The 24,756-nt window shown below is 44.1% G+C and overlaps 1 protein-coding gene across 1 annotated transcript; it reads right to left on the bottom strand.

Annotated features, from left to right (window-relative positions):
* Positions 1–2,970: 2,970 nt before the first annotated feature.
* On the bottom strand, positions 2,971–24,175 carry LOC102574207 (albumin). Its single transcript, XM_006265652.4, has 15 exons — positions 24,044–24,175; positions 21,728–21,788; positions 20,579–20,711; positions 18,500–18,714; positions 17,700–17,832; positions 16,148–16,245; positions 14,966–15,095; positions 12,841–13,055; positions 11,962–12,094; positions 10,332–10,426; positions 9,521–9,659; positions 7,502–7,725; positions 5,352–5,484; positions 4,558–4,618; positions 2,971–3,171 (listed from the first exon to the last, which is right to left on the bottom strand). Exons 1-14 carry the CDS (start codon positions 24,126–24,128, stop codon positions 4,568–4,570), a joined length of 1,845 nt encoding a protein of 614 aa, XP_006265714.1. The 5' UTR covers positions 24,129–24,175; the 3' UTR covers positions 2,971–3,171; positions 4,558–4,567.
* Positions 24,176–24,756: the final 581 nt, after the last annotated feature.

Consider the following 24,756-nt stretch of genomic DNA (forward strand, 5'->3'; position numbering starts at 1 on the left):
TATACAGTCCTGACTAGAGTCTGTACCTTCCTATTTCTGTTACAATTCTTCCCTGGGCTCACTAAATTAAAGATAGCTTAGCTATGCCTATACATGGTGTAAAGGCACCTCCCAGTTGCAGGGTTGACATAACCTTGATTAATAATCCTCAGCCTGCTTTACACATAGTTCATTCATAGCTTACTGTTTTCACTGTGTCCCTCATCATCGATGTCCTATGGTATTGTTTCTGCTGTGAACCCTTAGGCTGGCAAATAAATACTAGCAGATAAAGAGAACAATGTACATATGGCAGAGATTTTTTGGATGAATTAATACATGTTTTGGGAAAAACCTCATGACTATAAATACTCTTAAATTCAACAATACTACAAAGCTGTGAACAAAAAGTTACCTGGAACCCAGGTATTTAAACATGAAATTTAATCATGACACTGCTGCTTAAATTTTCAACCAGCTCTACTTTTGTCTCTAAATATTTCACTTTGTACCAACACCTCCTTTGAGTGGTGTAGTAAGAACGCTTCTCAATTTTAATCAGCATCAGTCTTACAGGCAGGGAGTAGTGTCTTTAGGCAATACCTTGAGTATTTCCAAAAGAAATATGAACTCTATCTTTCCTTTACAGGAAGGCATATAAAATAGGTATTGTGTGTTAGATTATTTGCCAGCCTAAAAATATGTATTTCCTATACAAATATAATCCCTTCATTGTTTGGTAATTCCCATCCCACTGCCATTATGCTGGTGCAATGTAGGGACCCTGATCATGTTGTATGTTTTGAATGGGGCACCTCAAAAGTAAGAATCACTTCTTCTGGCTGTAATTTTGATAGTCTTCTTCAACTATCATTGAAATCAAGAAGGCCATCTGCAGAGCCAGTTGTCCCTGGAATGGAGTACGGGTATCAAAATTTGGCCTGTAGTAATTATAATCACTGTTATAAAATGATGGACTTTTCAACTATTTTACAAGAGATGGAAATGAAAGGGTAAGGAGATAGGAAAAGCTACCCCTAGACCATAAGGCTAGGAACAGAAGTTACACATAAACCAGTTTAAGTGAGCGGAAACTGGCTTAACCTTGTAACAGAACATAAGTTCACTACACATAAACCAGTTTCAAAATGATTGAAACCAGTTTGAGATAAACCTGGTTGAATGTGGTATCCGACTTAACTGATAGAGCTCACACTGGTTTATGGAACTTCTGTCCCAGACCCCTTCCTGGTTTAAGTTAAACCAGAGTCCCCCAGCATCCCAGCATGCTCTGCAGCCCTGGGCAGGTCTGTGCTGTCTGCTCCAGTGGATCAGGCCTGGCCCCACCCCTCTGCTCCCTAACATTGCACCTGCAGGCAGATGCTGGCTCCCCTAAGGCAAAGGGAGCAAGGAAAAGATTTATTCCTGCCCCCCCTTATCACACTAGCATGGGCCTGCCAGGGATTTCTTTGGTCACTGCTCCAGCAGTGGGGATGTGGCCAGGCCCAGCAGTAGCCTGAAGTGAACTGACCAGGAAGGGGATTTAATTCCCCTCTCCCTGTCCCACGAGCACAGACCCGAGCAGGAGTCCACCTGGCACTCCCCCCTCACTGCTGTAGCAGCAGATGCAGAGGTGTGGCCAAGGCCAACCGGCATGGTGCCCTGAAACACAGGGGACAGGGAAGGGGTTCATTCCCCACTCTGCCCCCAGGGTACCACAATGGAGTCTGCCTGCCCCGACCACTGCCGCTGCCAATCACTCTCTGTGCAGGGTGAGCAGCAGAATAAGCCCCCTCCCTGTCCCCTTTGCCAGATGCCAAACAGAGGAGGGAAATAAACACCACCCATGCCCCAGCGCTTAAGGTGGCTGTGCTGGCCAGCCTCTGGCCATGCCCCCGCCCCTGCCACTGGAGCTGCAAGGGGGCAGGGACTGTGATGGGGGCAGCAGACCCTCTCTTGGTATCCCGGAGCATAAGCCTCTTCCCAGCAAGTGGGGAGGGGGGAGCATGCTGCCGGTGGGGCGGTCAGAGATGCCGCAGACTGCATGGGGCAAGTGGCAGCATTGGGGCTTGCAGGGGTGTCTATAGACACCCAATCCCCCTTAGTGCTGCTGCCACTTGCCCCGCGCAGTCTGCAGCAGCTCTGACCACCCCACCCTGCTCCTGCCCCCACCCACAGCATGGACCCCCACTGGGAAGAGGCTCTCATACCAGGACACCAGGAGAGGAGGTGCTGCCCCCATCATGGTCCCTGCCCCCTCACCATTCCAGAGGCAGGGGCGGGGGCGCTGCCAGACATTAGCCAGCATGGCCCTTTTAGGCGCCAGGGCATAGTCAGGCTTTATCTGTCCCCTCCCTCCACGGGGTGAAGGGGGCAGGGAGGGGGCTTATTCCATCACTTACCCCATGTGAGGAGTGATCAACGGCAGTGGCAGAAGCACAATCAGGGTTGGCAGACCCCACTGCAGTCCCCCAGGGGCAGAGGGTGCTGAGGGGGGAATACACCCCCTCCCTGACCCTCTGCCTCAGGGGGCCAAGCCAGCTGGACTTTAGGTGGACCCCTGCCCCTGCAGCAGCAAGGGGGGAGCAACAGGCAGACCCTGGCTCAGGTGTGTGCCAGTGGGACAGGGACTGGGGAAATAAACCCCCTCCCTGGCCAATTCACTTCAGGCTACTTCCAGTAAGCCACCCCCTCTCCCTCCTCCTCCCCCACCACAGCTTCCCTGCAGTGGAGGCCTGCTCTAGCATCCCCCAGCTCCTGGCCTGAGCAGCTGCAGGCATATGCCTGCATTTCTCAGTCCAGAGGGTATGTCTATTCACTTGCAAATTGGTTCAATATAGGCAGGTTAGACTACCCTGCAAAATATTGAATCACTTCAGGCTCTGGCTTTTTGAATGTCTATCCCTAGCCCAAATGTTCTCATATCTAACCTTGAGTCTAGAATGAAGTGCAAATCTTCATTGTCTTCAGTTAATTAACAGACTTGGTCAATGAAATTTTTAAAAACTTTTCTTTTTTTTTCACTTCACCATAGGAATATCGCTGAAACATTTCTGGAAACACTTTTTTTTCTTCAAAATGTTATGTATCAATTTAAACAGAATTTTAAACCATTGGCCATTACCAAGATAAAAACAAAGTGCATGAAAAGATGAACAGAAGAATGTATTTGTTGTCTTCCCTGCTGGTAATCTAGAAAGGAAATGAAAAAAGGATTATGTCATAAAGCACAGTAATGTATTCTAAAGTTGTGTGTGCCGTATGTGAGGTGACAAATCAACCATTTGGGACAGTAACTGTGCAGTTGGGTTAAGAGTCCATTTGCAATTAGGCCTGTTACAGATGGATCTGGGGAAAATCATTCTGTGGCTATATACCATGCAGACAGGCCAACTATGTTATGGATAGACTGTCGTGATCCTCCTGGTAACAGCTGAGCACCTCCCCAACATTTATTTTACCCTCCCCATGTCCCAATGTGGTTGGGTCAGGATTCTAGAGATGAACCCTGCGATTAACCCTCCCACCTCAGCAAAGAGGTGATTGCAGGGGCAGATTCAGGATTTACTAAAGAGGGATGCAACACACCACCCCTTAGACCATGAGGAATGGTCTGAAGAATGGCAAAGCACGTCTGGAGCCCCTGGGTCAGATTGGGACTGCGGGGAGCTGGGCATGGAGTGGGTACGTGAAGGTGGGAGGAACCTGCCCCCCAGTGATACCACTGTCTCTATCCCCTGCTGACCTAGGAGGGTAGGAGCCACAGCTGCTCTTTCCCTGCTGCAGCCAGGGGCTGTGGAGAACAGGTGTCGGGGGTACCAGGCTTGGCCAGGGACAGTGGCAGCAACACTCAGGCTCCACCTTCCAGGCTTTGCTCCCTGCCCACCCCATTCCCCTCCACCTCGCAGTGAGTCTGGCTCCCTGCACAGCTGTTCTCTCCAGCACAGGGCAGGAGTCACTCATGAGCTGCTGTAGGGAGATCCCCTATGCCTGCATCAGCCAGAAAGAACAGTGGTGGTAGGGAGCAGGTTCATCCTTGTAGAGCCTGCATTTAGGAGACACCTATGGGGGGAAGGGAAAAGCAGAGAGCAGATGCTGGAAAGAGGAACCTGTGTACTGCCACTACTGACCCCTTCTGAGCCTGACACCCCACAGAGCTGAAGGCTGTGGCTGAAGCAGAGCAGGAGCAGCTCTTGGACTCTTTCTGTACCCAGGTCAACCCAGGACAGGAACAAAGGAGAGGGGGAGGGGCTGTCCACCCCTCCCTTCCCCCCAGATCTGCCCCGGGTGACTGTACTTATGATCACATAAGAGTTAGAGGCAGAGTCAGGGCTTTTTCTGATAGAGTAATGTTCTTCCTTATAGCAAAAATGACAAAACTACAACCCAAAGGGAGGTAGTATCTCTCTGTCCTCTTTTTATTCACTGCCCTGCAGCCTGGGATCCTGGTCCACGATCTAGGAACATGGCCTCTATAGTTACACAAGCAGTTCACCAAAAGAAGCAGGTACATATCCAACCATGATCCCATTTCCTCTGAAGGAGGAATGCACAGTACATAAATACAGTTTTTCTTACCTGCCATACTTTAGACTCCAATTCCTAGGATAGCTCTACTTTCAACAATGAGTTTTCCGCCCTGGGAAAAAAAGATTAAAAATATTTGTGAGAGACAATCATTGGGAATAACTGATAAAGATTTTAATCAAGAAGCTTCTGTGTTCTTTAACTGCTGAGACCTTGGTGACATTGAAGGTCAGACTATATCAGTGGTTCTCAACCTTGTTAGACTAACAGCACCTCTCAGAAAATACCATCTCTTAGATTTCACTTATTTTTTGACTACAGAAAAATAATAGAGCAGTTCTGCTGCTGCAAAGAACTCATGAAGACCACAACAGGATGTTTTTAACATTATGGATTCCTAGTTGAAACCTCTTGGTTCATCTTGTACATCTTGCTTGTACACCTAATTGTGCTAACATTATGTGGCACCCTGCAGCACCTTTGAAAGGATCTCAAGGCACCCCAGGGTGCCATGGTGACCTAGTCGAGAATCCCTGGACTAGATGGTGCCTCCCTCCTCTAGAACACACGTTTCTAGAGAAACTATTTTCCAAAATAGATCAGTCAAATGAAATCCTTTCCTGGCCTGACTGATATGCTACCACAGTCATACCTGGCTAATGAGTAGCAAAGATACCAAATCCATAATAATACTAATCTTCTGACAAACTTATTGGTGCACACCCAGACAGAATTGTCTTGTGATGACTGCACCATTTGATTAAGATGCAGATATCCACATCCTCCATGTATGCTTTCTTTGAATCAGGAGTAAAGCCTGATCCATGAAAATAGATGGGGCATACCTCTTCACCAAAGCAGGTATCGTGGTCTTCTTTCTTGCAGCACTTATCTACCATTTCTTTAAAACCTGCGATGATTTTTTTCAGTTGTTCATCAGTCATAGTGGGCTTGCGTTTAATGAGGTTGACAAGCAATCTGGAATGAGAGCAAAACATAATTAACCCAGTTGACACTAATTAGTCTGACTTGTAGGTGTGTGATATTGCATTTCCCTAAGGCCTCTGATGAGCCTAGGCCTACACAGGGATTTTAGAAATGCCCAGAGCAGCATATTCTCTTGAGTTCTGCTCTTCTCAACATGGACTTGATCTAGTGAAACTGCTGGGAGTCTTTCCATTAAGTCCAATGGGGTTTGCAGTTGTCCCTGCATGTTGAGTATAAGAAATGCCGCCCCCAAACAAAGCTTACTCTAAATCAGGGGTCAGCAACCCCTGGCACATGTGCTAGAGCATGGCATGAGAGGCCATTTTGCTTGGCATGCCACAGATGGCCCAGGTTCTGGGAAGCTGCCTCCAGCCACAGATGCAGCAGGTGGTGGGGAGGCTGCAAGCCCTGCTGCAAGCAGTCTAGGCTCTGTGGCAGGCAGCAGCTGCAGGGAGCCAGGGGACTATAGATAGCTGCACCAGACTCCAGAACCCCAGCTGGGCTCCATGGCAGCAGCAGCTGCACGCACACCTTGGGGTGCATGGCTGGAAAGGGGTCAGAGGCAGCACTGACCCTGGCTCCTTGCCCACTATGCGACCCAAGGCATGTGTGTAGCCACCACCATTGCAGTGCTGGGGCTCCGGCCCCCGGTGCAGCTGTTTGCCTCCTGGCTGCCTACTATAGCTGCCTAGAGCCCAGGCCAGCTATGACAGGCAAGCCAGGAGACTGCAAACACCTGTACCAGATTGCAGTTGGGCTCCAGAGCCCCAGCTGGGCTCCGTAGCAGTGGCAGCTGCACGTGCCCCTAAGGGCAGACAGCAGGGGAGGGGCCAGGGTTCTGCTGCTCCCACCCCTTCCCAATCACATGCCCCAAGGCGTGTGTGCAGCCACTGCCACAGAGCCCAGCTGGGGCTGCAGTTCCCAGTGCAGTTGTTTGCAACCTCCCGGCTGCCTGCCACAGCCAGCCCGGGCTCTGGGCAGCTGTAGTAGGTGGTGGGCAGACTGAAAACAGCTGTACCAGGGTCTGGAGCCCTGGCACCAGCTCCATGGCAGCAGCACCTTCACACACACCTCGGGGCACACAGTGTGGGAGCAGCCAGGGCAGCACAACCCCAGCCCCTCCCCTACCACCTGCCCAGAGGCACACATGCACTCACCGCCAGCAACAAGGATTGGGCCCCTCACGACTCCCCTGCCATCTACCTCTGCCATGCCAAGTCAAGGCATGGGTCAAAGTTGGGGTGTTTTTGGTCATCTGACCAAAAACATTGCCAGCCCATGATCTAAATAATCTCCAATCATGTCTGCTTCTATGCTACCTGTGACTCCAGCTTCACTGCACTTGTTGTCTACTTCACTTGTCCTTTCACATTGGCACAAACTACAAAAGGATCAAGAAAAGCCTTCTTGAACTTCTTCTGCAAAGTTACCACGTGCTTTAAAGTAGTTGTGACCATGTCTGTCAGGAAAATAAGATGATAACATTGATGATGACCAATAAAGAGAGAGATCATCTGCCTTCCCATGTTTCTCATGCAGTTCACTAGCTCTGACTGAATACTCAAGCAATCCTACCTTAACTATCTCTGTGCTAAAGTATCTTAAAGCCTATGGAATCCTAAAACAGAGACTTCTTAACTCCATTTTCTCCCTGGAAAACGAACAAAGCCACAGGAGTTCACTGCAAAGAAAATAAACTGGAATCTTAGAAACTTCTCAGTGTTTTTGGGATGAGTCACATTTAGAGTTGATGTAAAGTGAGCTATGGATTATGCCAACTCAGGAGCTGGCCCACTAAATTCTGCAGGGATAACTGTAGTCAACACACTAATTATTTGAAATTAGCCAAAGATGTTTTAAGTTTTGCTGTTGTGATTATCTGCTAAAGCAGTGCTATGATAATTTTCTATGCACAGTGAGAATTTGTGTTTAATTTGGAACCACTTTTAATTAGGATATTCTGATTCTATGATTTTCAGAAGATTCGTAGTAAAAACAAAGATCTTACTTAAGCTGATTTTCTTGTTGTGTTGCAAGAGGATCACTGCATAAGTTCTCACCGAAGTCAAACATGTCTGGGTTGAGTGGAGGAGGCACATAGTTTTCATCCACGCCCAGTTTGGTAAAGCATGGTATCCTGTTAGCATAGGAGGCACTACAGCAGTGGGCAACTTGATCATTTACAGGTATAGTCTTCTGTGTCTCACACATTTCTTGAAACACCATGTCCAGCTGAACACAAAGGGAGAGGAATAAAACAAAGGTCACAACACTTTTGGCTTGAACATTAACAAGAGTAATAAATGTATCCATGCCCCAAATTGTACAGTCTATGATCTGTGAGCTTCCACTATTCCTGAAGCAAAGCTCCAAGGTGAGCACAAAATAAAGACGTCGTACATGCAGTTATTCTGAAATTCTTCATAATGGCATAAAGTTATAGTCTTGAGGTAACTTTGCTGGACTTTTTGAAGGGCTCTTGGTTGGACTTTTGGAAGGGTTGTTGGCTGGAGTCTTCCCAGGAGTCTTGGCTGCAGGTTTTTCTGGAGTCTTGTCTGCTTTCTTAAAGAGACAGTCCAAAGAAGTTTGGACAGATGTTCTCCAGGGAGATGAGCAACACAGCCAACTTGTTTGCTGGAGTGGTGTCGAAGGACGTCATAAAGTTGAAACAGAGTGCCAATTTATAAACGTCGTAAGTGTGAAATGTTGTAACTTGAAACGTTGTAAGTCAAGGACTGCCTGTAGATGTTGGGCACAATGAAGTGGTTCAGTTTATCACTACCTTTTGTAATGGCCACAAATTTGAGTATCTGTGGCATAACAGAAGATAGGGATATCTATCTATTTGGATTCATTTTGTATCCCCATAATTTTTTTTATGGAGGCACAAAGGTGAGGTCAGTTTCCACCCGTACAGTCTGAAGACAGCTCTGCTTATTTGGCATGGCCTTTAAACATTTCCTGCAGTCAGGCTTTGGAAAAGCATTATTTTATTAAAGCTCTTGTGATAACTAGCATTTCAGGGCTGAGTATGGAAAGTATTCATCTTGCAGAAAGGTGATATCATTTTTCACAATCTACAGTTAGCCTGCCCTTCAGCTGGAGTACATCAATGTTGGTTTCAGCTGATCAATTTTGGCTTCTTCCGACTACATATCTAGCCTTGAACATTTTCTTTTACTATTAAACTTATTCCACATTGAGATTGTTTTCCACTAGTTTCACAAATTGTATCAGTTTTCACCAAATTATGACCACATCTAGATCTATATCTAAGTCCCACATCTAGGTTTAGGACTTGCTCAGAAATTCTATAACTTTCTTATTTTGAAAATGTTAAGGCTATTGAAGTGCATTAAATAAGCACATAGGCAGACAAGGTTCCTTGGGTGAATTTGATATCTTTTATTAGACCAACCCAAATGGTTGGAGAATAGTTATTAAGCAAGCTTTCGAGTTCAAAAACCCTTCATCAGGCTAAGGAAGTTTCAGCAGTTGGTGTGTGCTCTTCCTGGATGGTCCTTAGACCAACACGGCTACAACCTACACCCCTTAAATAAGCACAGTTTTTCTTTAATGGATTACTTAGTACTTCTCAACTGAAAAAAAAAAAACCAGCCAGAGATTCAATCCAAATTAATTTGGGTTTTATTTATTTCAGAGGAACAAAAGCCAAGGTAGGATATAATTTTAGCCTGTAGTAGGACGCTGGACTTTAAGGTCCCTCCTAATCCAACTTTTCTATGAAAAATAAAACTGACATCAATGGGAATGGCTTTGGGTGCCCAGCTTCCTTGAATATGGAGGAATTGTGGATGTAGGGGCTGATTTTGAGGCTGCTATTTTTGAAAATATTGACCAAAGTTTCCAGTGCATCATACATTGTCTCCTTCAAAAATACATAGCTATTTTGTGGACAAAATGGCTATTGACAGTAGGTTCAGGCAGATTTCATAAAAAACTACTGGTGAAGTACAAAGAAAACCTGCTGAAGAGGATAGAGAGAGAAAGAAAGAAGTCTACTCACATATCCCTCACCACAAGGTATACGTCTGTTTTCAGGTTCCTGGCAGCATTTGACACCAACTAATATCATTTTCTTTGCAACTTCAAGCAATGTTTCTGTTGGTACCTGAGGCATTTTCTTGGTGTAGCGGGTAAGAACCCTGAAGTCACAAGAACCCACACTGAATGATGACTGTTGAACAAAATCTTAGCAGCAAATCACCAAGGTAGGCCAGTTTGAGAAAGTACAATTCAGTCTGTCCAAAGCAGTACTAACTTTTCTCCATTTCAGCAGGGACAGCAGCTGCAGCAAATAAATCCCACCCTCCCTATCCTCCTAATGTGGCCCATCTCTTCATACTACCTTTGAAGCTCTTTCATCCCAGCACTGGGATAATGGCTTTTTCTAAAGTGCCAGCTGGACACAGGGTATGCCAGTGGCAATGCATAGGGGATGCACGGGGGTACACATGCACCCCCCGAGAGCACTAGTGCACCCCCTGACATGCTGCGCACCCCCCTTACTGGTGCCCCCCCTGCAATTGCCGGCCATGGAGTGGGAGCACCCTGGCCACTTCCAGAAGCCGGTGAGATTAGCCACGGAGGGGATCCCCCACCCCGGTCAGTGAGATCAGCTGCGGAGGACCCCCCCCGCCCCGGTCACTGACTGGTCACTGGGGGGCATGTGCCCTCCCCCTCCCCCCAAATAAGGTGGCACCAGTCACCCATAGGTTATGCCATTGTTCTGCTTGTCCATGCCTAGGACATTTCACCTTCACCAAATTCAAACATTTATGATTTAAATGAGAAGCTACTTTTCAGAAGCTACATACACTTGTAGGAATTCAAATTCTCCTTGTTTAAGAAGGTCACAGTTTGCCTTTATAAGGTTTTCAGTCTCTTGGATGTGATTTTGGAATTCTTCTTCCTACCAGGAAATATAATGCTTGTTAGCAGCCTATTATATAAGGTGACACACCCTTAAGAGTGGCACACTCTGCTCCCTTCCAAACAAGTTTACATCCAGTGTAGCTGCTTTTTGCTTCTGTTGGTTCTAAGGCATGGTTCTGGCCTTTATAATTATAGCAACTGAGAATCCTATCATGTTCTTATGGACTAGTTGGCTAAGTATATACTATTGGTAGGCTGCAAGGACAGATATGGGAGGTCATGACTAGAATGACCTGCCCCTGAATGTTCCTGTGGGCCAGGCAGTATCCTACCTGGCACCTCAGTAGGATCTCTGCTAGACACATTACCCAGTACACAAACAGTATATATATAGCCACCTTAATGCTGTGCTGCAGGCAGGGTAATTAGCTCTAAGCCATGTGCCCTACTCCAATTTGGGAGGTCATACCTATAGAATTAGTCCAGGTAAGTCTGTACAATGCTACCTCATGCCAACATAGCACTGCACTAATTTCAGATTTCATGCAATGACTAAAGATGGCCATGGATTCAGAGGAGCTGAGAAACCATTATTGTAATGTCATTACCCTCACAGGACCCCCTATATAAGGTAGGGTAGTTTTCCTAATATACTGATGGAGAACTGAAGCAGAAGGAGCCCAAATGACATGCCCAAAATCTGTGGCAGAGCAAAGCATTGCACCCACTGTCATGGTGACTCACAAACTAATGCCACTACCATGGTATTGCCCTTCTCAGGAATGTATTCCACTATTCTTTGCAATTTGCAATGTGTCTGTTATTCAAAATAATGTCACATTGTCTGCAGAGAGAGGTAGTTAACCACATTAGCCTGAAACTAGGCAAAAGGCAGACCAGATTTCCACCTTATAGGCTAACTAAATCAGAGATGTATAGCATGAATGATGCCATAGTCTCTTCTCTATGTGAATACTCTGTTACCAAGGTATTCATAGTTCTTTTTCTCTTATTCTGTATTGTAATTTTTCTAGCTTCAATTTATTCCCTTTGGATCTTGTTAAAAGTGTATAAAGTAAAACTGTTTTTACCTTCTGAAACTCCATTTGAATGCTGTCTCACTTTAAAATATGTGCCTACTTATACTGTAGGGTCTTTGGCACAGAAATTATATATTTGTACGTTCATGATTCTAATACACTTTTGTAGCTCTGGAGACTACATTCTTAACATCCCCAAGCTAACAGTTAGTAGAAAAATAAGCTTCTCCACAGCTGGCCCTGAACTCCCAATCAGAGAAGCCATCTCAGAGTCAGCAGATAGTTCTTTCCCTGTGCTCAGTGAATTTTTGGCCTCTCTGCAGAAGTTACTGGCCCAGATATCTCTGAGGTTGCTTTAATAATGTGGGTGCATGTTTATTAGGAACCTGACTATGGCCATCATGTTATTTTATATATGCTACTCTACCTGTCCAATTATAAGAGATTTACTGGAGGTAAATCAGTTCATTATAGTTCACTATCTAAACACTCTTTTTTTTTTTCTATTGTGTGAATGAATAGTGGAACCTACCGCTTTTCCATAACATTGAGAAGAGTTTTCAGTTTTGCAACACTTTTCCAGGAGGTCTTCATATTTCTTAGCAAGCCTCAGAAGCATTGGAGTAGAGAACTCTTGGTGCCTTCTTGAATAGTCATAGAGAAACCTGTAACATTTAAAAGCTGCCAGCATTAGAAAACTGAAGAATAAAATAGATACAGCTTCTCCAATGAGCACTGTCACTAAGTGCCTGCTCTTTTGATATAAGCAAGTTAGATGGACAAGAAGATATGAAATGGGTTTTGTCTTTTTAGCAGCATCTCTTGACAATTGTAAGGAAGTATCCTTCATCTTGGGAGAAGTAACCACAACTCTAATAAAATATATTTATTTTGGGGATGCTTATGATAGCTGCTTAGACATCAAAGTGTTGCATGATTTTATCATTATCTTTGAGCATAGATTATGATGATCTGAAATGCAGAGTAGTAGATATTGTGAATATGATCTTGTTTAAGGCCTGTTCAAACTCCCTTTTCAGTTCACCTCAGTGAAAGATGGACTAGTCTCTTAAGCCAGTTTTTACACCCATATGACTCAACTGGCTTGAATAGATCCATTCCCAATTTACACAAATATAAGTGAACTCCAGGCAAAATCCTTAATCTTAAAAGTTCAATGCACTAAAACCAGAAAAGGGACTCATGTTCTGATTAACTGTGTGTAGCATACTCTCTGTATCAGTTTCTCACCAGGAGTAAAATTACATCCATTCATAGCAATCACTAGTAGAAGATCAAGCTCTCATAATTTAGGCATTTGAATGGATCTAATTATTGCCTGCCAGTTCAGCTACCTGTGTACAAACATAACAAGCTGGATGTAAGAATGTGCAACGTTTGTATTACGTACTCTCCCATGAACTTATTGTGCCCTTCCTCAACGTGTTTGCACACATCTGGATCTTGTATGTATTTCTCGGCTATTGGAGGCAAGTCTGCAGGTTTGTCATCAAATTCTGCTTCAACAACACACTGACATTTCTCCACCAGTGGCTTCTCGCAGCATTCCCTGATGGTACTAGAGAAGGCCTCTTGGTTGGAACAGATATGTTCCACAATTTGTGCCTGCAAAAGGTAGAATATAACACCAGTTAAAAGGCATTTTGGCTATTCTTTTTCTTACCCTTTCAAGGTTCAATTTAGCACTGCTCCTACCCTTTTCTAAGAAAATGTGTGACCCCCTAGAGATGTTTTTCAGGAGGCAGAAATCAGTAAAGCACAGCCTAGAGCTGATAGAGCACCGGGGTCTACTGGGACAGTGACTTTCCTGCAACTCTGAATGGCTCACCTTGCGGGAGGCTATCCCATCCCTTAGTCTTTGGAAGTTAATGGGGCGGGTGAACAGATTCAGCAATCTTCAAGTCTCCTTTACCCTGCCAACCTACGCTGTCCAATGTAGGATGTGTCAACTACCACTACATGGTCTAGTCCTGGATGCTACTGGCTTGTGGGTCTGCAAGGTACACACCAGTCCATGCAGACAGGCATTTTGCAATAAATCAGAGAGTGCACGCTCATGACTGGTACTGCACTCCTTGCCAAGGTGAACTGCCCTGTAAAGCTGAAAAGCACTTACTGCAGGAGTATTGTTAAACTGGTACTGGCAGTTCCCTTCAAAATTTGGTCTAAAAAATTATGTTTTGACTCTCCCTCATGACCCAGAAATAATACTCTGAACCTCCTCCCTCCCTATCTTTATGGCTGAATCTAAAGTGCAGCACTGTACAGAGAGGGCAGGGGCAACAGTTTTCTGCTACTGCAGTGATTCTCAATATTTTTAGGCTCAAAGCATTCCTTGTTAGGCTCAAGGCATCCCTCCATAACTTGTGTGTATTGAGCAGCATCCCATCAAAAAATAATATATTACTACTGGGTTCCTTGAACCTCCCAGTGCACTGCAGCGTCTCAAGATGCATCATCTGTTTCCCTTGGTTTGTTGTACAGATTTGAGCTTGACAAGGTCCAACAGGCAGCTTTTATTCAAAGTGACACCTTCTGTCTATGGACTACAACCAGAGCCAGTAGAAAAATGACTCATTTGAAATTATGGAAGGACTCCACTTATACTAGCTATGGCCATTTGCACACAACACTTTAAAGTAGGTTTAAAGTGGGTTAAATGCCTTTTGCATTGTTTTAATAGCACTACTGTTTGCACATTCAGTGGTGTATTGAGTGTTAATTCCAGCCGCTGTAGCACATTCAGCAGTGTAATGCACCTTAAATTACTTTGGGACGTAGCAAATGACTTTGGGGCACTGCAAAGTAAAACACCTCCAAGGAGTTTTAGCTTCCTACCCTACAGCCACAGAGGGAAGCACCAGGCTCCATGAGGCTCAGGGGCTGTACAGGCAGACCTTGCAGGCAGAACGCCAGCAGCCTGGGAAGGCAGGGTCCACAGAAGAAGAAAAAAAAAAGCGGTGAGCCTGAACTTTTTTTTTGTCCACCAGAGCCTGCCTTCCTGCCTGAGCTGTGTGGGGGCCCAGTGCTTCCTTCCACAGCTGTGGTGCCCCCTGGGTGCCTGGCTGCCCAAGCCAGGTGCCTGTGGGTGGGTGCCACCTGGGGGCAGGGCCACCACTGCTGTGCAGGGAAGCACCAGACCCCTCCCCCCCCCCACCTACAGCTCAGGGGCTGCTCTGCCCGCCAGTAACTTGCGCTCCCCTACCCACTGCTGGAGAGGCAGTTAAGGATCGGGGTCTGACAGAAGTGTATACAACACAGGGGTTTACTTTGCCCTAAATTGAAGCAGTGTTTTTAAAAAACCACCGCTTCAATTTAGGGAGAATTAAACCCCCATGTCATGTACAACCCACCTAAGGATCTAGCCCTGAACCTATAAGAGATAAGGATGTAGCCACTCAGTCCTGGAATGTGAAGATGAAGAGCTGTAAGTAAATAGGCAATAAGAGATGGCATCCATCCCAGTTCTTCAACTATGTCAATGCTTTAAAAAATAAATAAATAAAGGAACCTACCCGGTCATCCATGCACTCTACCATGTCACCATCACAACATTCCTTGTGTTCATCAGAAATATCCTTTGCTGTTTTGAAAATCTCTGCAAATGGAGCCTTTGGATATTTTTGGCTAATCAAAGCAAGAGTGCTGGGGAAACAGATAAAAATCAGAAACACCTCTGTCTGATGGAAAGCTCAGCATTGAAAACAAAAGCTGCAAATCACTGAAACTGAGGTTGCTCTAAATTATGGGGCTTTGACAATTTTTTTTTTGTACTTAGCAGCTTTAAACTGAGGTTACCAGTCTCTCTCAAAGATGCTGTAGATAAACCTCAACTTGCGAGCCTTGTTGTAGGGCTCACTGAAAGAAATCAGTCTTGTGTTTACACAGGAGGTCAGACTAAATCAGCAGAAAGACCCCATTGGACCCTAACAGCACTAAAATTGAGAGACTGTTCTGCAATGCATAATATGCTCATTGATTCCAGGTTTAGAGTCTGGGTTTGTTTAACTTTTCACAAAAGTGCTCAACTTCATATTCGTATTATAAAAAGATATTTCCTCTGCAATTTCTTAGTCGGTCTAATAAAAGTATCATCTCTGAACCAAGAGTTCTAGAGTTTTGCATTTCTTTTTGTCTCAGACCAACACAGCTACCAAATACACCCCCAACCTCATATTTTTGAGTTATCACATGTAAGATTCACATGTAAGACAAATTTGACAATATGTGTATGGAACACATCAAAGCATCCGATTCTGAGGCAAATTACATAATCTTACATAAGGCCACAGCTGCCACGAAGCGAGTTGTACTCTAAAACTGTTTGTTTTCCTCCAGATAGTTAGCTTTCCATTAACAATCCCCATCAGCAAAGAATATGCACTTTTCCCCTTTGCTGCCTACAAAAACTAAGCTGCAATTCTATTACACACTGAAGTAAATGGGTCTTGTGTTCAGATAGCACTGCAAGAACAGGCCCAATTTTGGCAAAAGAGTGGTCTGGTTTCATCTTTATGCAAAGTAAAGAAAAGCTTCTGGAATTGAAATTCTTCTGGCATTATTATGAGGGTGATCCTCAAACCCAGTAAGTGCAAGGGAGTTACACAGATACATCAGAGAAAGGTATCAGAAGTGAATATTCATGATTTTAGGACAACCAGTTTATTTTGTTGTAAAATAGTGGCAAGGACACTTACTCTGCCTGGAAACTTCTCTCTCCAAACGTCTTCAAGACTCTACAATTATATCTGTGTATCTTGTAAACTTGTCTGGTTCTGTCCTTTAGGGCAGTGACCTAGCATAGAAGAAGCAACTTGTGAGATGAAGTGGTCACACTTAATGGAAGAAACTTAGAAACTCCTAGAGCTTTTGCCTGATTAAATGGTGAGAGACCAAGCACCAACAGTTCTTATACAAACTGCTGGATTGTAAATGGCTAACTGTTGGCATATATGTCTGTGTACAAACAGTCTCTCTCACTTTCTCTCCGAGTTGCACCTTGCACTGTAACTAAGTATTCCTAATGTTTTCAATGAAACTACACAGCCCTAAACTTTGAGGGCGTCAGGTCAATCTGTCTTACACCCAATCAAGCTGAAGCCACCAGGGCCTGAGTACAAATGAAGACAACCTAGCCCATAACATTCAAAATACAGAAAGGCCTAGACAGCAATTTTTACCAGAAACCCTATGTAGAGGGACATTTTTTTGCTGGTCTACACCAAGCAAATTTGTCTCTCTAGTCCATGCACACTCAGTGCAAACAGAGCAGAACCAGGTCTCCATCCATTACCTGGTTCCTCCCACCCACTCCCTGTTCACCAGCTTGAGGCAGATGGTAATAGGATCACAGTTCCTGTTTACTCCTGCATGTCTGGACCAAATTTGTGGAGATGACTTCCAAGGATGTAAAGGAATATTTATTTCTTTTGAACATGTGCACTGACAAGGTTCCCTGCTATCTTACCTTAGATGATTACTCCAGGACCTTTCCCTTGCTACTTCTGAGCAATGCTAACAACTGGTAGACAAAACAGGCTAAAAAAGGGACATAAAACTATGGAGGGTTTTTTTTTATTTTTGTTTGGGGGGGTTGTAGAAAATATATCCCTTTTTCATGAGAAATTTCATGTGAAATTAGTAGAATGTGATATTTCTTTAACTATTTTTGCAGCCTAGTCTGTTGCAACTTGCCATTTCAATTAAGTAGTTTTCTGTGAAAGATCGGGTGCATGTTAATACAAGACTCCATTTGTAGTATAACAAACTTTCACACAAATAATAAAAATTGTCATCTACCACAAATTGTAATGTTGCACTGAAATCAAAGTACTTTCTGAAATTTTCAGAAATAATGACAGTTCTGGGCAATGAGATAGTATTGTGAAAACCCTTGCAAGATTTTTCCAAGCTATGTAAAGATTTTCCTTGTCATTTTTGTACTCCACTAACTTTATTCCCTGTGATCTGTCATTCATGTGTACAGCTCAAAAAAGAGCCTAACGAGTATGGGTACTATGCAGGAATTGTGAAAGTGATCAGGAAGGCTTTTGTTCTAATTTTGTTTTAATTCCAAGCTTCTAAGTTATCGAAAACAACTATGACAGAAAGAAACTTAAATACTCATAAAGAACCCGACAGTTTTTCTTACACCTAAATTTGTAAAACAAACGATTCTTCAGGTCAGAAGGTAAATGTTACTGTATAAGCAATATACCGCTTGGTGTTTTACATGGAAAATCTGAGTACCTTTTCATCCAAACAAGCACCAATGTCAGTTCTTGCACAACAGGTTTCAACTGCATGCTCGTAGTCAATAGACAAGGCAAGAATTGTAGGGGCATAAACAAAAGGAAATCTTCTTGCAGCCCTATAGATGTAACTGTAATTAAAGGAAAATACAAACACACATATTTCAGCAAAAAAAGGATCAAATCTATATAAGCCATTTTTGAGACAACTTCTATTTTTAGAAAACAAAACTTTCCTTGTGGCATGCCAACTAATGATACATATAGATAGTATCCAACCATGGCCTAAGTAGGATTCACTAATGACTGCCATTAGGCAAATTTCTTTCTTTTTTTTCAGCCACTCAATTCATTGTGGATTTTTTTGTTTTATTTTTTTCAGTAACAAAATGGAAGAAGGGGCAGGGGAGAGGAGGGCAGGGTGAAAGAACAGGCAGTGGGAAAGCAAAACTAGAAAAATTATTGGGTAAGGCTCCTTTTTTGCCCTAAAGTCAAAATTTCTGGAAACATTTCCAGAAATATGTGTATCTGAAGAAATGTAATTTTTCACTTGAAAAACATTTCAAATGGAAAAAAAATCCTAGAATTGAATGAACATTTTCATCAGAAGTTCAACTTTTGAAGGAGTTTGACCAGATGCTTATTCAAACATCTGCACGAGTAATAGACTAGCATGTTTGTAACATGCATGTACAACTATTTCCAAGTTAATTGGAAACAAATGTTTTAACATGTGGTCCTATGTATCAGAGGACCTTGCTGAATATCTCTATATAAAGTAAAATTCAGTGTTCTTACTGTCCCAGGAATGACTGCTTGTCCTCACGAAATTCTCTGCACACTGCCTCAGGTTCTGGTTTTTCATATGGTTTAATGAATGATGGGTTGGTTGTTCTGAATGACAGAAAGCACTGGTTTCTTTCAGGGTCAGCTTTAGCACAACAGTCAGCCATCGCCCCATATGAATCATGAAGCGTTTCTATTTGGCAGATCTCATCCAAGAAAATAGCAGGCTAAAGTGAGAGGGGTAGAATACATACGTTGCCAAGGGTCAGCATTAAGGTTGCTTATGGAAAAAGTGATGTACATCTTCATTTTAAAAACTTATCTAGGTTTCTTTAACAGAAGATACAGCTGAACATACTTTTCGACTTTTTCTTTTTTGATAAAAATTGTCAGAGATCCATGACTGAAAACAAAACTGGTTCAACTATTCAGTTCATTTCTGGATGTTTCAGGAATTCTATAACCAATGACTATTAAGGCTGTCAGTTAATCACGGTTAATGCACATGATTAATGTGTTAATTGGTTCTTGCATTAATTTTTTTAATGCGTTAATTGCACATGTGGTTTTGGAGCCTGGGGCCGGGCTCTGTTCCACTCAGCAGGGCAGAGGTGGCAACACAGAGGACCACAGAGCAGCCCAGGTGCAGGCTCTGGGCAGCTGCAGCAGAGGAGGGGAGATGCACACACAGACATAGACACAGACACAGACATGGATACACACAAGCAGCCACAGCCTGCACACTGCATGTAGATCAGGGCCATGCCAGTAAGTCTGTGGAGGGGGAGGGATGCAGAGAGAATGAAGGGGTGGCCGGGGAGAGGGAAGGGATAAGGGAGCAAATTGTGGCCCACACAGTGAGGGAGGGAGTGAGGCAGGGGCTGGGGTGAATGGGACACAGGGCCAGGTCGGATCATGGGACAGAGCTGTGGGTGACTCATTCAGGTGTGCAGGGAGGGGTGGGGATGGCTCCCTGCCACTGTGTGCACCCCTGGGGGAAGTATGTGGGCACACGCCCCTCAGATTTGTGTGTGGGGTGAGGGTGGGCTCTGCAGTCTGCTGCCTTTGACACACACACACCCACAGCCCCTCACACCTTCACAAATTCCCTCCTACATGCACCCCCCAACCATACAAAGTACCTGCATAATTTTGCATAATTCTGAGTTTTTCTGTGCATAATTTTTGAGTTTTTACTTGTGTAATTAAAATCATGATTAATTGTGACTATTTTTTTATTCGCACAACTAATCACAATCGCATTTTTTAATCATTTGACAGACTTAATGGCTATATTACTTTAGTTGATCACTTCAGTTCCTTATGATCAGGATGCACTGGCTAGCATTTTAACTTGGGTTGACATCTCTGAGATTTGGTACCAGAGCTGAAAGTTGTAACTTGGACCAGTGGACACATTTACATGAGATGTTACTGTGCAGTAGCAACAAGCTACTATGCAGTAGCTCATTACTACCACGCAGTAGGGTTGGCAGGCACTAACCATGACAGTGATGGTACTGCACAGCAGTATTCTAGTGTTATTATAGTATTATACTGTGTAGTATAATACAGTATACACAGTATACACAGTAGTATAAAAAAAGAACCATGCAAGGATGGTAATGCACAGTAATGCTGGTTACTGTGCAATCATTTAGCACTTGATTAAGCAAGTACTAAATAACTGCACGGTAACAACTGTGCAATCTGCCACCTATGTAGACAGGGCCAGTGTTTCCTTCTAGCAAGCACTATGCTTCACATGATGACATCCATTTCTAAGCTTCTAAATATCTTCAAATATCTGTCCTCCGGTGACTCAGGAGTTTATATCCCAGAGGAAGTCAGTGGGACATAAGCTACTGAGTCATGAAGGTATTTTGAAATACTCCATTCTTAGATAGGATAAGCCTGTTATTTTAGAAAATACACCCTGCCAAGTGTCTTATTGGTAATATCAAAAAAGAAAGCTTTAAACAACAGGTTACAGTATTCATTACAGTATTATTTTAACAACTCACTGCTGTATCATGCTGTTGTGTTTGCAGTGCAAATAGAGATGAAACAGAACCAGGATGTTTTGCCTACCACTGATTTTGTGCATCCCGGTGCATCCACGTTGGCAACACAGGTATGTGCAAGATCGACAACAACCTTCACCAGTTTATTTAAGGATTCATAGGAGCACTTCTGGAGGTACTGAGCAAATGTGATCAGGGCACTGAAATATAAGGCAAAGTTGTAAAGGTGACATTTTTTTAAAAAAACAGCCCCTTTCCTCACATGCAAGGTTGAATTCAGAGAATTTTCTTCAATCCATGGCAACCAAACCTGGGAAAGGACCCTTGATTAAAATTATCTGAACAAAGTTGGTGGGGGCCAAATATTCTGAGGGTCCTCAGTACAGGTGCACACAATTTTCCATGGACAATCCTAAGAATGTGAGAGCAAGACTGTGCATCCAAATGACTTTCATGTATAAACTGAGTAATCTTAAACTCATAATATCACAATCTACATCCATTCTAGTTCCTTCCCCCTCAATTAATGTGTGTATGTGTGTATTGTTTTATGTTTTAAGCCTCATCTCCATATCAATAACCTTACATGGAGTAGAAGCAGCTTCAGTTGGGTTTTAATTATCTGTGTGTTTCCTGTTACTTGTACCCAGGGCACATGTAAATGTCATAAATTATTATTGCCATTAATAAAATTAATTGATAATAGGAAGTTGCTCCCCAAAAAGGTTTCTGAGGTGGTTTTTGACTGTCTCTATTCATCTTCACCTGCCTCCACCTTCCCCCTCCCCCCTTGCCCATAAAAAAACACTGGTCTAGCTGATCTATGCCTGTAGATGCCAATGAGTTTCACTATTTGTCCTGCCCAATGAGATTCCTTCCACCCATCAGTGGTTAGCAAATCCTCTGAACTGCAAGGCGTGATATGCATGGGTGGGGGGGGTGGGGATATGTACAGGTTCAGACTCATAACAGGAACATGCTGGTGAGTGATATTTCCACTTGCCCAGTCATCAATAAAGTGGCTTTACTTGTGAATGCTTCAGGATGCTAGGAAGATGCAAATATATTTTGTCTGGCTTGGTATTTAGAAGGCTATTGCTTCAGTCGTTTTCCCTGTTTTTGTGGCTATATTTATTTTATCAATGCTTATCACATTTTCCACATCAAAACATGTACAACATCAACATTACAAATTGTAATTCATGTAGTCTCTTACACTGCTTCAAAAGTCTCTTCCTTTAAGTTGTTGAAACGGCGGGCTATCTCGCTCTTGTGTTCTGGGGAACAAAGACAAGAACAAGGTTCACACTTACATATCGCACGTGTTTGGAATCCTGCCCCTCTAGCAAAGATGTTTGGAGCCCATGGGGTTGGGATTTGCAACTCCATTTGAATTGGAGAGTTTCAATTGACTTCAAAGGGGGCAGGCTTAGTGCATGGGCACACAGGTTACTGTGAAGTAAACTGGCATGTAAACTAGTAGTGTAGTTTACTGCACAGTAAGCATGTACATCTACATATACATGCTTACTGCGCAGTAAACCTCACTAATTGTGAGTAAATTTGCTAAAATGCAAGTACCAAATTTACTTGTGATTACTAACTGCGCAATAGTGCTTACATAGACTCCTGACTGAGAGAAAATCTGCTTCCACTCAGCCAGCCCCCTAGGGGCAGGAGATTGCTCCCTGCCCCTGGGAGCTGCCTGCTGCCAGAGCAGGCTCTGCCACTGAAGCCCAGGCAGGGACTATTTCCCCCTGGCCCAGCACCAGGAAGCTCCAGGCCCCCCTGCTCCAAGATCATGATCAGGGAGTGGGGGTTGGGAGTTCTTTATCTTCCAGCTTTGCCATTGTGGTTGGGTAGTGTGGGGCTAGGGAATCTTTATCTTCCAGCCCAACCTCCATGGTGGTGAGGCTCGGGTTGGGAAATGAGGATCTCCCAGCACTGGCCCCACTCTCATGGAGTTGGCACTGGGAGCTCCCTGCTGGCAGGGACTAGGATCCTGTTCCCCTCCTAGCTCCGTGATCACAGAGCTGGGTGGGGAATGGTTACCTGCTCAGCTCCATGAGCATGGAGCTGATCCCCATCCAGCTCTGCACTCATGAAGCTGAGCAGGGAACAACCTCACTAGTCCATTCCCCACCCAGCTCCACACTCACAGAACAAAGCAGGGAACAAGCTCCCTAGCCTGTTTCCCACACAGCTCTGTGCTCATGGAGCTGAGCAAGGAACAAGCTCCCCAAACTGTTCCGCACCCAGCTCTGCAATTGCAGAGCTGATCAGGGAAGGGTCTCTCCAGCCCCCACCCTGCGCAATTGCAGAGTGGGGGCTAGGAACTGTCCTGGTCAGGGGCAGGCCCCAGCCTCTCACCCAAGAAGCGCAGGACTTGGAAAGAGCTGCAGGGGTGGGGCAGATCCCAGCCCCTGCCCTGAGCCACCAGTTGGGCAGCTAGTAACGAACCCCCGGCTGGGCAGGGAATCACCGCCCATCTGGGAGCTTGCTGCTAGCTACCCCGCTGGCAGATCGGGGCAGGGGGCTAGGACCTGCCCCTGCCCTGCAACTCTTTCCAAGTCCCCTGCCCTGATCAGGGAGCCAGGGATGGGAACTCCCTGCTGCCGGGGCAGGGGGACATTGTCCCTGCCCCAGCAGCCGGCAGCCCCGCAGGGGCAGGGAGCAATGTCCCAGCCCTGGCCAGGAGACAGCTGTGTCCTGGCCCAGTGCTCCCTGCCAGCCCCTGGGCTAGCACCCAGGGGGAGCCTAGAGCTCCCCATGGTGGTGGCAGGGGCCTATTGAAGGGCCTCAGGAAGTGAGAGGAGTTTGCTGCTCTTAGGAGCAAATCTGCCCCCACTTCCTTACACATGTAGACGCTTGCCTGGGAGCATTTAGTCTTAAGTAGTTTATTCATAAGTAAACTGCTCCCAGATCTTATGCATGTGTAGATACACCCTAGGAGGACCAGTTATGTTTCTGGAAGTGAAGAACAACCCCCACTCCCCCCCCCCGCCAACTGAAGCTAATAAAGAAAACTTGGGGAGGCAGCACACAATTATTTGAGCTGTTTGGATAATGAGTGGATATCACACTGAAAAGTTCAGCAGAAAGAAAATATTAGTATGTTTATATAATTTTAAGCATATAGTTTTCACTTTTTATTAAAAGCAGCCAAAGCCAAAATGCAGTGGATTTTTTTGCTGCAAGTAGAGGCTGTTCAGTCAAAATATAAAAAAGTTTCCAATTAAAGTTCTTAGTTTGGGAGGTTTCCATTTAAGGGGACAAAACAAAGCTTTTTAAGAAAGTAGACTTTTCCTACAAAGATTTCTCTTTATTCAAAAATCCAGTTGGCATAACGCTTGATTCAAAACCCATGTTTGTCAAAGGGTATTTTTTTCATTGATCTCAATGGACTTTGGAACAATAACCTTAAAGTTTAGTTTTGAAATTCTGCAAAGTTCAATACAAAAAATATAATCACTGAAGTAATGTTGCAAACCTTGCAAGGACACAACAAATGGTTAATGCAAATCTTTCTCACCTGCCTCTCGAGCAAATCTTTTCAGATCCCTGGATGCAGCAGAAGTGAGGAGAAAAATAAGAGAAATTAATGCTATGCACTTCATGGTTGCAGCTTATGGGGTTGTGAAGGTACCAGAAAGATTGCAGAAAAAATATTCATTTATATACTTTTCTCAGTCAACATCTGTAAACTATTAACCATACTGCAGGCATTTGTAACTTTCTATTGAATTGGAACACTATTGCAAAACTATGAATATCCTTGACACAAAAAAGGGATAAAATTATTTGCTTAATATGTTTGTGATCTGTGCCTTTCTATCGTGACAAGACCTTGTAAATTCTATGACTCAGCACCCACACAAATAAATAATTACATAAACTACTTGTCCAGTTAAAACAAGTGATTTGAGGGATTGCATTAATATGTCATTTAGCCTAACATGCAGAAACACTTCAAACACTTATTTTTTCACTAATGCTTGCTCAAAAATGATCCAATCTGGTGTTATGAGGTAACGGTCTGCCCAGCTAAAATGCTTCTATTCAGAAATTCACTCCTGACTGCAGGTATCTAATAGACTCAATTAAATTTAATTTATGGAAGATGAGAAGCAAAAGCCATTGGGACACTCCGGTTCCCTTGCACTACTACAAAAACAGAAATAAAGTAGATGTTTAAGCCTGAGCCTTGTGCGACTCCACTGCTCACATATTTCCAGGTCAATATCA

Source organism: Alligator mississippiensis, chromosome 2, assembly GCF_030867095.1.
Source record: "Alligator mississippiensis isolate rAllMis1 chromosome 2, rAllMis1, whole genome shotgun sequence".
NCBI lineage: Eukaryota > Metazoa > Chordata > Crocodylia > Alligatoridae > Alligator > Alligator mississippiensis.

What these genes read in the sequence shown, in the direction of transcription:
- LOC102574207 (XM_006265652.4), bottom strand. Translation starts at nt 24,128, where the DNA reads ATGAAGTGCATAGCATTAATTTCTCTTATTTTTCTCCTCACTTCTGCT. An exon ending in AAGATTTGCTCGAGAGGCAG is followed by an intron (nt 21,789 to 24,043) that starts GTGAGAAAGATT and finishes TTTGTTCCCCAG; the next exon opens with AACACAAGAGCGAGATAGCC. An exon ending in CAACAAGAAAATCAGCTTAA is followed by an intron (nt 5,485 to 7,501) that starts GTAAGATCTTTG and finishes CTCTCATTCCAG; the next exon opens with ATTGCTTGTCAACCTCATTA.